This window comes from Lissotriton vulgaris, chromosome 1_1, assembly GCF_964263255.1.
Source record: "Lissotriton vulgaris chromosome 1_1, aLisVul1.2, whole genome shotgun sequence".
NCBI lineage: Eukaryota > Metazoa > Chordata > Amphibia > Caudata > Salamandridae > Lissotriton > Lissotriton vulgaris.
Window position 1 is genome coordinate 507,750,462 of NC_141685.1, and position 14,459 is coordinate 507,764,920.

The following is a 14,459-nucleotide window of genomic DNA, read 5'->3' on the forward strand; positions in this document are numbered from 1 at the left end:
TAAGAATCTCATAAAATCCGCAAAGGAATTTAGGAGCCTCTGGCGCCTAACAGCTGTGTGAGCCAGTAAGACCACATCGTCTGCGTATAAGAGAGCAGAGATATCTTTACAGGCTGTACACAGAACGGTGTCAAGATTATTTATACATAGTGTAAATAAAAGGGGAGCTTGAATACAGCCTTGTCTAACTCCTCTTCAAATGTGAATGTGCTGGGTATGGTTACCCTTCTGGTCATATCTCACTGTGGCAGAGAGATCCCTGTGCAGATCTAACAGAAAATGTATTATGCACCGGTCCATTCCCATTTCAATTAATAAGACCCATAATTTTTATCTGTTTACTCGGTCAAATGCTGAGGACAGGTCTATAAAGGCCAGATGTAGTGTCCTGGTCTAAGCAGCTGTGTATTTCCCAACTAACAGCTGCAGATTTAAACACTGGTCCTTTGTACTCCTACCCTTCCTGAAACCATACTGAAAATATCAATCTGGTCAAAATAATGATAATGCAGTCACCATCTCCTGATTTTTCCCTCCAGCCTACCCACACCACCATTCGGGCCTTGATAATAGGGGTGGATGCTACAGACCCATTTTGTGACAGTTGTTTATACCAACATTTCTTTTTACGCATGACCTCTTCAGTAGATTCAATGTTTTTGTCTTTAAGAGGGTGTACTGCTGTTAATACTGCTACCAGATGAGTGGCTTCAGGGGTTAGATGTAACCTACAGCTATTTGCAATCCTATGTGTGGGTATTTTACCATGTCCAGTATGGAGTTTATTTTCTGAAGGAAGATGTGCTCCCATATAATTCGTATTCATGTCTACCACCTCAACACATAGATCTTTGTCAGCCTTTGTTATCGTGGTTGGCTAAGCCAGGGTGTGTAGTGCTCTGACGTTCCTGACTAACAGACCCCCCCGTTTCTAACATAGGAGTGTGGTAAAAAGTGGTTTTATGCGCGACTGAAAAACGTCACCCACAATTTGTCTCACAGAAAGATGTAATAAATGATCAAAGTCCAGGATCCCTCCCCAGTGCAACGAAGGTTCAACCGTGACTGTGCCAGTTTTTGTGCATCTCTTCCTCCCATTTTTTACGGGGGCCAAAATCAGGTGAGGTGCAACAGCCCCAACCAGATTTGCCCCCTTTGCCGTCGAGGACCACATGATGGAGCCTGCGAGCCCTGCAATGGATCCTGTGGGCCCTGCATTAGAACAACCTGCTCCGTATTGGTAGCTGCTGCCTCACATGGAGTTACGTTCAATGAAGCAGCAGCTGGTAACATGCTCAAAACTACTTGCGCAGACCCCAGACCCAACTGTTCCTCAGCGTATTGAATCTCCTCTGTCAGGGCACCCACCGTTTTTGTTAAGTATGAGGTAATGGAGGCACAGTTCCGTGGTACTTTTGCCTTGACCAGGTCAGAGGTGCAGGCATGTTTACGCTTACCCATGATGGCTTCTGTATGATGGACGAAAGAGGGGTGGCCCAGCCCAGCCACTGTCAGGAGCTGACGGGCGCAGACGGGCTCACCCTTGGCCTGGGCTTTGCCTGGGCTCAGCCCAGGCATGTCCGCTCGCATCCCGCGACAGTGGCAGAGGCCGAAAAGCAAGCTGGGAGTTGCGGTCCCTCACTCCCCTCCTGTCAGCTCAGATGGGTGTCAACCCCTGAGGAGGGAGACCCGGAGACTACAGGCAGGTGAAGAAGTGTCATCCCGGGGTGACGTGCCTGAATTGGCAGGAGGAACATCTCAAGCAGAATTGTGCTAGGTGAAAAGAGAATGCCTCACTTTGGAAGAACTTAGGAAATAGACAGAGGCCCACAAAACAGGCATGCATCTGGCAATCACCTTATCTAATAGGAGGATAGCATCCTTTACAGTGAGCCTAAGATGCCTGGGTAAGCCAGAGGGTTGGTGGTCCCCCAGTGCTATTTGACCTTCCTGCTGGAGTAGGTTCATGACATAATTTTGGCAAGACACCTTAGGAAGACCAAGACCTACTGTATTTAGCTCATAAACCACTATTACTGGCCCTAGATGACACCGAAGGTAATGTTTTTCAGCCTTTCTGTAGTTAGGTCAATGGAACGACAGGAGGAACGTGCTAAACTCCTCTCCAGATGGTCCCTGTGGTAGGGATACCCTTTGAGTCTGTAGGGGTTACATTTGTAGGATTCTGCACCCTATTGTAGCCTTTATGAACATATTTATCATGGTAATGGTGGACCCCACCACCCAGTACTTGAGGCATGCCTCTGAGGATGCCAACTGTGCCTGTGGTAGCCATGGCCCTGCTATCATTATTCATCCAAGCTAGTCCAAAGTTTGTTTCAGTTATGGTGACAAACATCATGTCTGCATATGTGAAGTCTTTGTAGTTTAAGTGCGGGTTGACTTACAAGTTGTCCATAACTTGTCACCCTTAAATAAACTGTCACCAAATGCGATGTAATGCGCGCAATGAAATTCATTTTATTTATTTATATGTTTACTTACCTGTTAAACTCCGTAATCCATACATTACTACCTCCCACCCTGCCCCTCCCCCTCCCCAAGTAACCGCCCTGCAGGTACTCCTACTGCCGACCGCGGCTGAGTCCAAACGACCCTTAGTGATGGTAGGTTTGGACAACCTTTATAGAAAGCTATCCTAGTGGTAGCTGTGGAGAGCAGCCTTCAGGCTAAGTCTTGAAGGAATGTAAAGCAGCTTGTTTTACCAGTCTATAATCTCTTGAATGATCAAATGAAAGTACACCACACAAGGTATATATATAAAATATATGTATTTATTCTAAACACAACCCCTCTAGTCTCTTTATGCGGTTAGAGGTAAAAGTACAATACAAGAACTTAAATAGCACACAGTAAATTAGCACAGTATACGTTTTGCCCTAGGGGCCTCACAAACCATATACTAAGAAAGTGATATAAGAACCATGTGAGAGTTCAAAGTGAGGCCTAGGGCCTGTAGAAACGCTGGGGCAACAAGGAATCACCCAAGGTAGGGACGCATGAGACCCACGGGGGACGCGTGCAGTGTCTAAACACAGTCGCAAATCAGCATTGACTTCTATAGAGGAAATTCAAGTTACAGTTTTAAAGTTTTAGGACACTTAGGAGTGGACTGCGGTGAAACCCCTTTAGAACTAGACACTTCGAGAGTCAAGACCCACGGGAGCGCCAAAGTACTCATGTTACCTTACCCAGGGAAGCCGGGTGCATAGGTGTCCTTTCATGTCAGGTTTCGTTGTTGATTCCAATGGAGAGCTGCGAAGAACAGAGGAAAAGTGTCCGGATGGATCCAAGGGTGGAACGGAGATCTGAAGAACCTGAAAGCAGAGGGGACAGAGTCTTGGTCACTAGCCAGTGACCAGGATCGCGACAGGAAGATGCCAGCCAATGTCGGGTGCTTTTAAGGTGAAGAAGGTGAAGCTTGACTCTTTAGCCATTAGGTCCAGGGGTTGTCAACGACAACCAAGAGCTGGATTCAAGTTGTCCTATGTTGGATGTCGAGTGCTGCAGCATCGGTATCCAGATTGGACCCAACAAGCCTTGGCAACAGCAACCCACGCAAGATGACAAGATTGGCTTCGGTACAGACCAGCAAGGTCTGAGGGATTCACTCTTTGAAGGGGAGTCAGGGCCTATCTGGAGCAACCAGGAAAGTCAAAGAAATAAAGGATTGTCCTTCGTGGGGATCCACTAGCCAACGGACTACAGATCGCAAAGGAGCCTCGAGCTGCAGTGAAGAAAGTGGGCCCACGGAACACTCGTGGAGTGTAGGCCTCTCAGCTTCGGTGCAAAAGGTGCTCGGGGTAAGGGCCACAAATAGCCCAAAGCACAACTTTGAGAAACTTTGGGATGTCCAGGAGTTCCGGTCTCACGTCTCTTGTGAGAGCAACAGGTCTCAGCTTCACTGGGGACTCGTGTTAGCCTCAGAGATGTCTGGAAGTCCATGTCCTGTGTCGCAGATTCTTCGGGATCCATCAGGAGCCTTTAAAATGCAGACTTGCAAGATGCTTCTTTGGTGCCTGTTTGAACAGGGGATTCACTCCTTGACCCCAAGGGAGATTTCTTCCTTCTTCCAGTCGATATGGAATGTCGAAGGTCCAAGATTTCTTCTTCAGAGTTTTGTCCAGGGTAATCTAAAGTCCTAGTGACTGGGTTCTTATACTTATACTAAGTTTAGGGGTTGGACTAACTCTAGGTTCCCACCTATGGGAGGACCTGGGGAGGGGGGGGGGGGTGGTTACACCCCTTCCCATTTGTCCAGTTTCGCGCCAGAGCTGGGGCTGAATTCTCCAGCAAGCGTTTTGAACTGGGAAATGCATGGAGCACCTTGTGTGCCCCATACAGTGTCTGAAAAGCATTCACTGAATGCTACCAGCCCTGCCCAATACACTAAAGCCTGTCTGGGGAGGTGCTGGCACCTCCCTGGACAGGAAACCTATTGTCCAGGCCTCCCCTGCCGGAGTTTCATCCAGCCCATCCAACAACAATGGGTTTGACTCTAAGGATCCAACAGCAGAACTACAAGGAGAATTGTTCTCCATCTTGGAGGAAGGGTATGAACAAGGGTTATTGGGTCCTAAAGAATACAAATTTATGCGAAACAGACACCCAAGAGTGCCTGTATTCTATGTCTTACCCAAGATTCATAAAGATGAAAGTTGCCCACCGGGAAGACCGATAGTGTCGGGTTGCAGTTCTTTATTAGAGTCAATTTCCAAATATATAGATTTTTTCCTCAAAGAATTTATGGGCTCAGTCAAATCATTTCTGAAAGACACAACAGATTTTATCAATAAACTGGAAAACATTCCCTTCAACACCGAGACAGATCTATTGGTAACGATGGACGTCAATGCTTTATATACTCAAATTCCACCAGAGGAGGCAGTGGCAGTCCTCACGCATTTGTTGGAAAACCAAACAGAGTACCAACTGCATTTATTACTAAACTCGCCTCTTTTGCATTAAAGAAGAACTAACTTATGTTTGGTGATGAGTTTTCTTTCAAATTAAGGGTGTGGCGATGGGGTGTCCTTTTGCCCCAGAGTTGGCAGTACTGTTCATGTCGATGTACGAGGACACCTTCATCTACCAAAACAACCCTTATGGACAATTTATTAAGACCTGGCTACGTTACATCGATGACATTTTTTTAGTCTGGGCTGGCGATGAAATCCATCTTGCAGCCTTTCATGATTGGATCAATCAGAGGACAAATGACATCAAATTCAGCATCCCCCATTCTCCGCACAAGATACCATTCCTCGACATGGAAGTCTAAACCGCAGGAGGAGGATTGATTACAACATTGTTCAAAAAGAAAACTGACAGGAACAATGTCCTCCTTTTTTCAAGCAACCACCCGAAGAGTCTGAGGGAGAATTTGCCCTACGGGAATTAGATGGAATTGTTGTCACAGGGATGATTACACCGAACATGCCACCAAATTGGCTGGTAATCTGCAGGATCGCGGATACCCTAAAAAATTTGTAAAATCATCTATGAAAAGAGCGTGGTGTACCTCCAGGGAAACCTTACTTGAAAGACGGGAGAAAGCGGCAATACAACGCCAAGTATGAGTGACGACTTTTTGTCCAAATTCTAATCACCTTAAAAAGGTAATTCTCCAAAACTGGCACTTGATCAGCAAGCTGGACGACAACGTAATCACGACACCATTGTTTGCTTTCAAAAAAGAAAGTAGCATCGCCAACCACAATATAAGAGCTGCAGTCAAAAGCCCACTCAAACCAACATTAAGGGATATGATTGGTTTACAACCCATGAGAGGACATCACAAGTGTGGTACTTGTGTATGTTGCGAGCAAACTGTAGAAGGATCCCTGTTTTCCCATAAAAATATCAATTGGAAACATGAAGCATTTACGAATTGTAAGACAAGATGTGTCGTGTACGGCATTTTATGCCCTGTGACCTATTATATATAGGCGAAACGAATCAAGAAATACATCAAAGAATCATCCAACATAAATCACGCATTCGCAAATCTTTTGAAACAGCGCCCCTGGTTAACCATTGGTTAAAAAAGTCACACACCGAAAGGAACTTACGCTGGACAGTATTTTCTAAAATAGATCGGGACCCCAGAGGAGGTGATATGGACTTAAAACTATCCCAGAGAGAAGCAATGCTAATTCTGAAATTTGATACCGCAGTTTCAGGCCTTAATGAAATTTCAGAACTTTTCCATTTGTAAACCAGTGTACAGGCAGATGGTAGTCATTAATACCATCCACTGCATATATGCTTGAGGGGGTCACATGTTCGACAGTGCTTTTCATCAATTTTTCAGTATTGGGGTTGTTCCATTTCTTGTTTCAACATGCGTGCAATTGCATCTTAAAATATTGACTCCCTTTTAAACTTATAATTATTACGCCACCTATCTGGACTTTATTTCCTATACAGATACCTATGACCGTCATCAGCGCATGACCTTTCAACCCCCCTAGGTCCGATTTGCCGATTAGGAAACTACATTTCCCATCGGCCTCGGCAGCGCATTAATTATGCGTTGCGTCTGTCAGAGCGTCCATCCTAGAACTGGTTGCTGGTTGATCCAGCTAGGGAAAGCGTCAACATTTGAGCCGGTAAGCCTGGTTCTGCATACCCCGCGGTTCCACGTACTTACACTTACTCGGGCCACAAATGGACTTTTAATCCATGATTCTTTGCATTGCAGCCAGCCGCAGCGCCAGTTAAATAGCCCTGCGAGCGAAGCCTCCTTGGGCAGCGAAGCCTCTTCGGGCAGCATGACCTCTTAAAAAGGTATGTTTCCATTGTGTCATTCCCAGCCCCAAACTCTGTTGCCGTTGTAAATGCTGTCAAATAACCTCTGCCCCCCCCCCCCTTTTTGATGCAGGTCTGGCCCTTGTCCAGCTTCAGGGAAACCCTGAGATTCAACTCTTCACAATACGCTGCGCTTGAGACAGATTTGCAGTAAGCATGATTCACTGTCTGAGACATTTTGTTTGTACCATCTTCCCCAAAAAGACACACCTGTTTCATTTTGGTTCTTTCCGTTCTTTTTATTTGTTTTTACAGATTCACTTGAATAATTGAACTAATAGAAACTCCACGTTCGTGGCACCTTTGAGATCTAGGTAAGTTGTGGTTGAAGTGGTAGGCACTAGTCAGCTCCTCAAAAATTAAAAGCTTGTCAATGTTCTGACATATGGCTTTTTTCTTTCTTTCCTTTAGTGTTGTTTGGTCCTGATGAGAACCCCGTATCAGTGGGGTTTGAAATGCGTAGACCTTTTTTTGCTCCCAAAGAACCCTATTAAGCTTGTTTTTGTACAATGATTGTAGCTTGTTTACAAATCAATCCTCACAATTGTGGTATTAATCAAACTAAACCCTCCGTTATTGCTTAACTGTAAGCTGTGATATATTTACGATTTGCTCCTTTTTTGTTTTTTGGTATGAGCTGTGGTCACTGTACTGAAACAAGCCACAGTGCCACAGTGCCATTTGGGACTTATGTAGTTTTGTGTGTTTGTAAATAGTGTGAATGTGGAATGTATGCAAAATAGAGTGAGTCTGAGGGACTGTGTGTAGAAATTTAATGTGATTTGTTTTTGTGTATTGTTCTTAATACTTTTTTCCCTGATCTGTTTGTATATATTAATTTAAAATAATTTTTTGATATAGTAATAAAGGCAATTGATAAGCCTTAAGGTGCAGTGTTTTGTAATTCTTGAACTCTTGTCTACATAAGACGGTAAATTATCATCAGTATTGGCATTTTTCTTTGTTGGTTGGAGTTTCATCCAGCAGCAGGAGGTCAGACTCGTGTCTGTGGCAGCAGAATCCATTTTGTGATGCTGAGGCTCTTTTAAACATTTACCGGGTAAGTAAGTGTGTACATGTCTTCTCCCTCTAGAAGGGTGGAATGCTACCCCCGCCGCCAGAATTGGCGGGGGTAGTATTCCAAAGTGTTTGACACCAATCACAACGGGGCATATTACCAACAACTAGCGATAATTTTTGTCTCTAACTTGTTTAGAGACAAAAATTATCGCCGCACATCGGCGATTTTTATCGCAGATAAACCTTGCTATTAACAAGGTTTATCGCAAATGCGATAAAAAACGGCCGAAATGCATGAATATCGCTGAAAAGTCAGCGATATTCATGCATTATCGAGCAAATGCTCTTAGCCATGTTATCCACCTCCCATTGGATAACATGGCTAAGAACTGCTCAGGGCAGGTGTTAGCTTTTGGAGATATTCCCGCTTAGCGCGAATATCTCCAAAAGTTGGTAATAGGAGATAGCGATGTTAGCGACTGTTTTCAGTCTCTAACATCTTGGCACGCCCACTTTGCATCTCATTAGTGATAAATATCACTGACATGCAAAGTGGGGCCCAAGATGGTCGCTATCTCCTACTAGCTGTCGCTAACTGGTGTTAGCGACAGCTTGGTAATAGGGAGATAATTTTATCTCCGCTTTCTTGGCTTTTAAAGCCAAAAAAGCGGAGATAAACCCCCTTGATAATATGCCCCAACATGTTTTAAAAAAGCCAAACCAAAGTTAGCATTAACCGCGAGGATTATAATGCACTTAAGAGTATATGGTATGGCTATATCATAGAACAGCTATAAGAAGGTATTACGAAAGCTGCAGAGGGGCTCAGCTCATGCTAGGGCACCCTCTCACAAAAAAACAAGCACTCTACCTTCAGGATTGTCAAGGCCTGCCATAGGAGTTACTTATAGGTTAATATGTATCTATATATATATATATATATATAGGTAGATACAGGTATACTATATCTAAGTAAGGGGTGCTTATACCACCTTACCCAGAAAGCAAGTCCAGACCTGTGGTGTCATTTTGGAAGGCTTCCCAGGGGTGGCATAATACATGCTTCAGCCTCTGGTAGGCCTCTGGGGTACCTATGCCCTTGGTACCTAAGGTACCATATACTAGGGACTCACAAGGGTAACACAGTAACCAATCTGGAGTGTACCTAATGTACATGTAACCAATTTAGAGAGGGAAACAGATAGGCTGGGACCCGGGATAGCAGCATCCCAGTCAACTAAGTCAAAACCCATCAAAACACCAGGCAAAACGTGGGGGTAACCATGCAGTAAGATTACACCTTCCTACACATTTCATGACAAGTGGGTCTTGTTGAGCCCATTTATGTGTGACTCAGATAGATGGTTAGTAATGGGCATTAAGCATCGAGTCTATGAGTAGCAGGTGAGAAATCCCAGGATTGTTGGAAGGGAGTGATGCAGCCTGTGGTGGCATGGCCTATGAGCTACAATGGAGGACGTGTAGTACCAGCAGTTCTATAAATTAAATGTTACTGTTTCTTCTACGGGGTTCGCACAAGTACTGCCAATTCCAGGATACACTTCAATTTGGGCAAGCCTTAAATAGATTAGGGAGTTTGATAATAGTAGTGCAGCAATTGTATTTTAGTCCATTCGCACCATTTATATTAACCAGTAATTTTATGTGGTTTTATTGAGCCTTAACCACATTAAATAGTCCAAGAATACATTTCAAACTTCGCTGATACTCAATCAGATTAATAATGCCTTTGTAAAAGTACAGTGATTTATCACTTTAAGCTAGTAGTGCTCCACGGCTAGAGGTGGATCAACTGTAAATTAATTCAATTAGGTATAAACAAAACAGGCAGTAGGTAGCAGCAGTACAGCAACTGGGGTTTACACTGGTGGTACTATTTGCACAGCCACAGACTCTGAATTTCTTTTGATTTAGCCCTGCTTTAAACTGAATGAAAATAGCCTGAAGCAGGATTGTAATGTCAGCTCTGTGCTGCAGTACGTTGAAAACCCCAGCAGGTGTCTAAAGCTTAGTGATCTATTGAGAGTATCTATCTTTTGTCGTTTTATCCAATTGTACATGCACATTTTCCAGGGGGAACAATGGGTGTGTTAGACCTGTCATCCTTAGGGTGGTCTTCCCCCAAATATTTTGCATGCTACCTCCTATTTTTGCTGATTCCTTTGTTGGCAATAGAACTCTGAGCACTTTACTACTCCTGACTAGTGCTAAAGTGCATGTGCTCTCTCCTCTAATCATGATAACATGTGTATACAATTGACATACTTAATCCCTTGTAAAGTGGTATACCATATACCCAGAGCCTGTAAATTAAATGCTACTAATTGGTCTGCAGCACTGATTGTGCCACCCACACAAGCAATCTTTCAAACCTCCACTTTTATTATACATAGGTCAACCCTAACGTAAGCCCATTGTTTTCAATCAATGATGTGAAGTACAAGTATCAAGTTTAAATTTTATGAATAAAGCCTCAACGTTGTTAATTATTATAGTCCAATTACCGATGAACTTTCTATATAATCCCTTTTCTGCGTTAAAGGGACGTGCAATGGAGGTTGCTGTGGGAGTTTTTTTTTTTTATTTCTCCTTGTTTTTGCTATTTCTATGAGTGCTGAATTCTGCAGCACACACAGATGGAGAGAAACAGCATTAATGATTGTTTTTGTGTAGGAAGGTGTCCCTTCCTGCACAACAACAATCATCCCTGCAATGCAGGCACCCTTGCACCATGGTGCATGGGTGTCCACGTTGGCGCACGGCTGCTGTTGGTGTGCCGGCGCAGGGATGAGTACAGGAATCCACTATATTCTTGTATATACTGTGCATTCTGCCATTTAGAAAATGACAGCTTGGTGCAGTAAAATTGTTTGAAGCACAGTGTCGTGCCATTGTCTTGTAAATATGCCCCTTATATTTTACAATCGATGAAGTGGTAACCCATTCCTAAACGAGGGGCCTGGAGCTTCCTTACCATTCATGAATGTTGACAAAAACATTTTGGTCTCTAGGGCCAACACCAGCCTACTCCTAGAAATGGTTAGTGTAACTTTAAAAAATTTGAAACGCATCCCATTGTCCATTATAGAAATTTGGCTGCATTTTTTAAAATGAAGATTGCTTAATTTAAAAGCAATCAGAGACATGGAGGTCTGCTGACCCCAGCAATCCACCATCCCTGTGATTGTGGCCAATTGTACTAGGTCACAATTTGCAACCTACCTCATGAATATTAATGAGGTAGGTCGAATTGCAACTCACTAAGATTCTGAACTTTGTGAACCAACCTATTAGTACGTAGGTCATTTCGTAAAATCAAAAATGGGTTGTTAAAACCCTGTGCGAAATTTGTGACCACTTTCAACAAAACAATTGTTTGTACGAGACTCTAGATACCATAGGAAGTGAAAAACAACTTTCCATCCACTAATGGCCCATTCTAATGGTTTTAGACACTGCTAAACAATTCTTCTTCCGATGAATAGTTTCAGAGATCATTTACTGTTATCAAAAAACTAACCAACCCCCTCCATGATATCCAAAAATTCAGCTCGCAAGGGGAAGAGTGGCTCCTGCAAGCCTATATGGGATTGTCCCAAGTGAAAACATTTCCAAGAAAGTGACCTGCAGATTAGTGCATACCTTTACGAGATATTCTTGCCCTGGTGGTAATATTAAAATGTTTTGTAAATTCATATAGCGCAGCTTATCACCCATGAGGGTATCCAGGCACTGTCCACAGGCACAGGGAGAATAAGTGATGTACTCACAATCACAGGATGTTGAGCCAACTCCAAGACGTAAACCTAGGTCCAGAGTGTTTTCCCCGTAGGTTGGTTATCTCAATAGTTTTCATTCCTGTCCTCTCTGCCTGTGCTGGCACACAAATTGGTGCCTCGCGCCAACACAGACACCCTTGCACCATGATGCACTTGTGTCTGCATTGTTGGCATGGTTGTTTTTGCGCAGGAAGGAAAAACCTTCCTGCACAAAAACAGTCAATGGAGGGTAACTTTGCGTGACCTCATAGATATGATTGAGAGGCCTGCTCTACCAGATGGTCATAAAAAGGTGTCTTGTAAATGAGGTCCAGTGTTTCCATAAAAGAGAAGCTTTTCACTAGATTCTAGGGGCCTCATTTACAAGAGGCCTGTGATGCTGGAGCATCACTTTTTATAAGGGTCCAGTGTCACAGGCCTCCCAATCACATATATGAGGACACGCAGAGCCAAAATGCTGCCTTGCCTTACTCTACATCAAGTAGGCATTCCATAGGCATTGCTGTGGGTTTCTCCTGCAACACCTATGGGTTTTGGCACATTCCCGAATGTACACGGATTAGTAAGCCTCTGATAGAGCGACATGTTATTTTGAAAATTGTATGTGTGCACCATAATCCCAAGTAGTCAGCACCCGCATATTTAGAGGGCCATGTTAATGTGTGATTTTAAATTGTAGTACTAGGCCGGGGATCAGTGCAATATGTAGTTGAGTGCTTATATCATTTGAAGACTAATGTAGTGCCATGTTCGAGAATGTGCCTTAAGTAAAGCAGAAATTATTGCTTTGTGTTTAAAATGTTGCATTAGATTTGAATGTGCTATATTAAAAGTTGCACGTGTAGGTTGCCTATTAAAGAAACGCGTGTTCTAACATGAGTAGAATAATGATGTGCAAATGATGAAATGTAATGGTAGGTCGGATTAATGAAATGTTTGTGTTGCAGTTTCAGAAATGCGTTTAAATGTGTAAAGGGCTAGACATGAAACTGCCAGCAGAGGCCTAACTGTAGTTTCCTTAGCCTAACCAGAAATGCAGGGTTGAATGTTTTCCTTGGGAAAAGGGTCCTGTTCGCAGTTGAATTTCGAAATGTAACTTAGAGCGTGTACAGGATTGTTTCTCATGTATTTCTCTTGCAGGTGCAAGGCCATGTAGCTCGTTAGGTAGAATAATCCATTGATTTAGGAGTTAGGTTGGTAGGAGTGAGAACAAAGGGAGTCTACTGGTATGTAAAACTGCAACATTTGGCGGAGAAGGTGTCTGGGACCCAAGGACACTGCAACTGTTTTTGGAAGAAGATGGACCTCTGCTGGAAAGGTACGAGGGGCTGCACCTGCCTGAAGGAGGTGTGTCATGGGCGTGTTTACTGTTTTGGGATTTTGTATTAGGGAAAGTGCCCCGAGGGAGGAGAGTTAGTTCAGTCTAAGGCAGTCCAGCTTGAGATGCAGTTAGACAGGGGGCTTTAGTGGGAACTAGGCAGGAGGAAGGAAGGAGCATCTTAGAACGAGCTCGGTGGCTTTGGCTACTTACCTGAAAAAAGTGAATGAGTTTCTTAGGGAGCCTTAACAGCTGACACCTTTCTCTCTTGCCTGGGAGGTATGTTATGTAGGGATGTCACCTTAGAGTTAGTGTAGGGACAGACTACCCTTTTCTTTCCCATTGGAGCAGATGCAGTCAAGACTTCAAGTGGGAACAATCATTGTATGACTAATGCTTCTTGAACTTACGTTGCTCTTTATTCTGAGTTGTCTGAGACTCCTGCGTAGGATTATGTTTGTATTCGTGCCAGTTTATTTCTTGAACCTCTTGCTAAGGTGCTTGTATGTTCAGTTATTTTTGGCTTTGTAATACATTTCCAAACTTTACTTCGTAGTCAGTTGTCCTTTGGATTGTGATGTATCTGGTCTTTGGGAGATTGTCATTAGTATGAAAATAGAGAACTTCCCTTTACACTTCTTTGCAGACTAAAGAGATTCAGTCGGCCAGGGATTGGTAAGGAAAAATCTGTATGAGAATCCCAGCGTCATCATCTGGGAATGCGTCAAAACTGTGCGCCACCCCGGGGAAGGCATAACGAGGAGAAATATTTTATACTTCCACTTTCCAAACATAGTAAAAGAGAAACAGTTCCATTGATTCTTTTTGTCCAGCAAGGTATCCCTTCCTGCGCAAAAGCAATCATGACGCACGCAGAGAGGACAGAAATGCGCCATATTTCACTAATGTGGCGCGTTCCTGCCCTTTCCTTTTGATGCAAGGCAGCGCTGCAAGGAGACCTGACGCATTGCCCTATGTCAAAAAGTAGTTATTGGCGCTCTAGAGGTTTTTAGATCTACTAAGTAAATAAACAAGTGCTCGCTGTTGTGCCAATGGACAGAGAGTGTTAATACTTTGAAATGTGCTCACGCAAAATACTTACAAAAGCAGAGGAAAAGTGTATCAACACACATTGCATAGACACTGAAAAATCCATGTGCAATTAGATACGATCCGATGATAACAGTCTAAAAATAAAAAAGATACATTATATTAGCAAATATTCTACTGAATCACGTCTTAAATAAACAGTCATTTCCAGATGTGCATCTAGTGTTTTTGATCACCCAAATCCATGATGTAAGCTTGCTGCCTCAGTCATTACTTTAATGCCATGTGCAAACTTCCACCCTTGTGTAGTTGGTGGCACTAAAAATCGCGATGTGGTACACGTGCCTACATCTAGCATTTTATTATCACACTCACAAGCAAAGTTTTTGTCTAATGCTCGTTTATTGCTGCAGAGATTTTATTACATGATATCTCTTTAA

At 43.4% G+C, this 14,459-nt stretch overlaps 1 protein-coding gene across 7 annotated transcripts in view; it reads right to left on the bottom strand.

Annotated features, from left to right (window-relative positions):
* SLC44A5 (solute carrier family 44 member 5) overlaps window positions 1–14,459 on the bottom strand; it is a 776,473-nt gene that overhangs the window by 8,863 nt on the left and 753,151 nt on the right. For all 7 annotated transcript variants that reach the window (XM_086953881.1, XM_086953880.1, XM_086953875.1 and 4 more), the window contains one exon: window positions 14,072–14,156. In XM_086953881.1, the coding sequence (XP_086810007.1) occupies window positions 14,072–14,156 (85 nt within the window). The remainder of the gene's footprint in view (window positions 1–14,071; window positions 14,157–14,459) is intronic.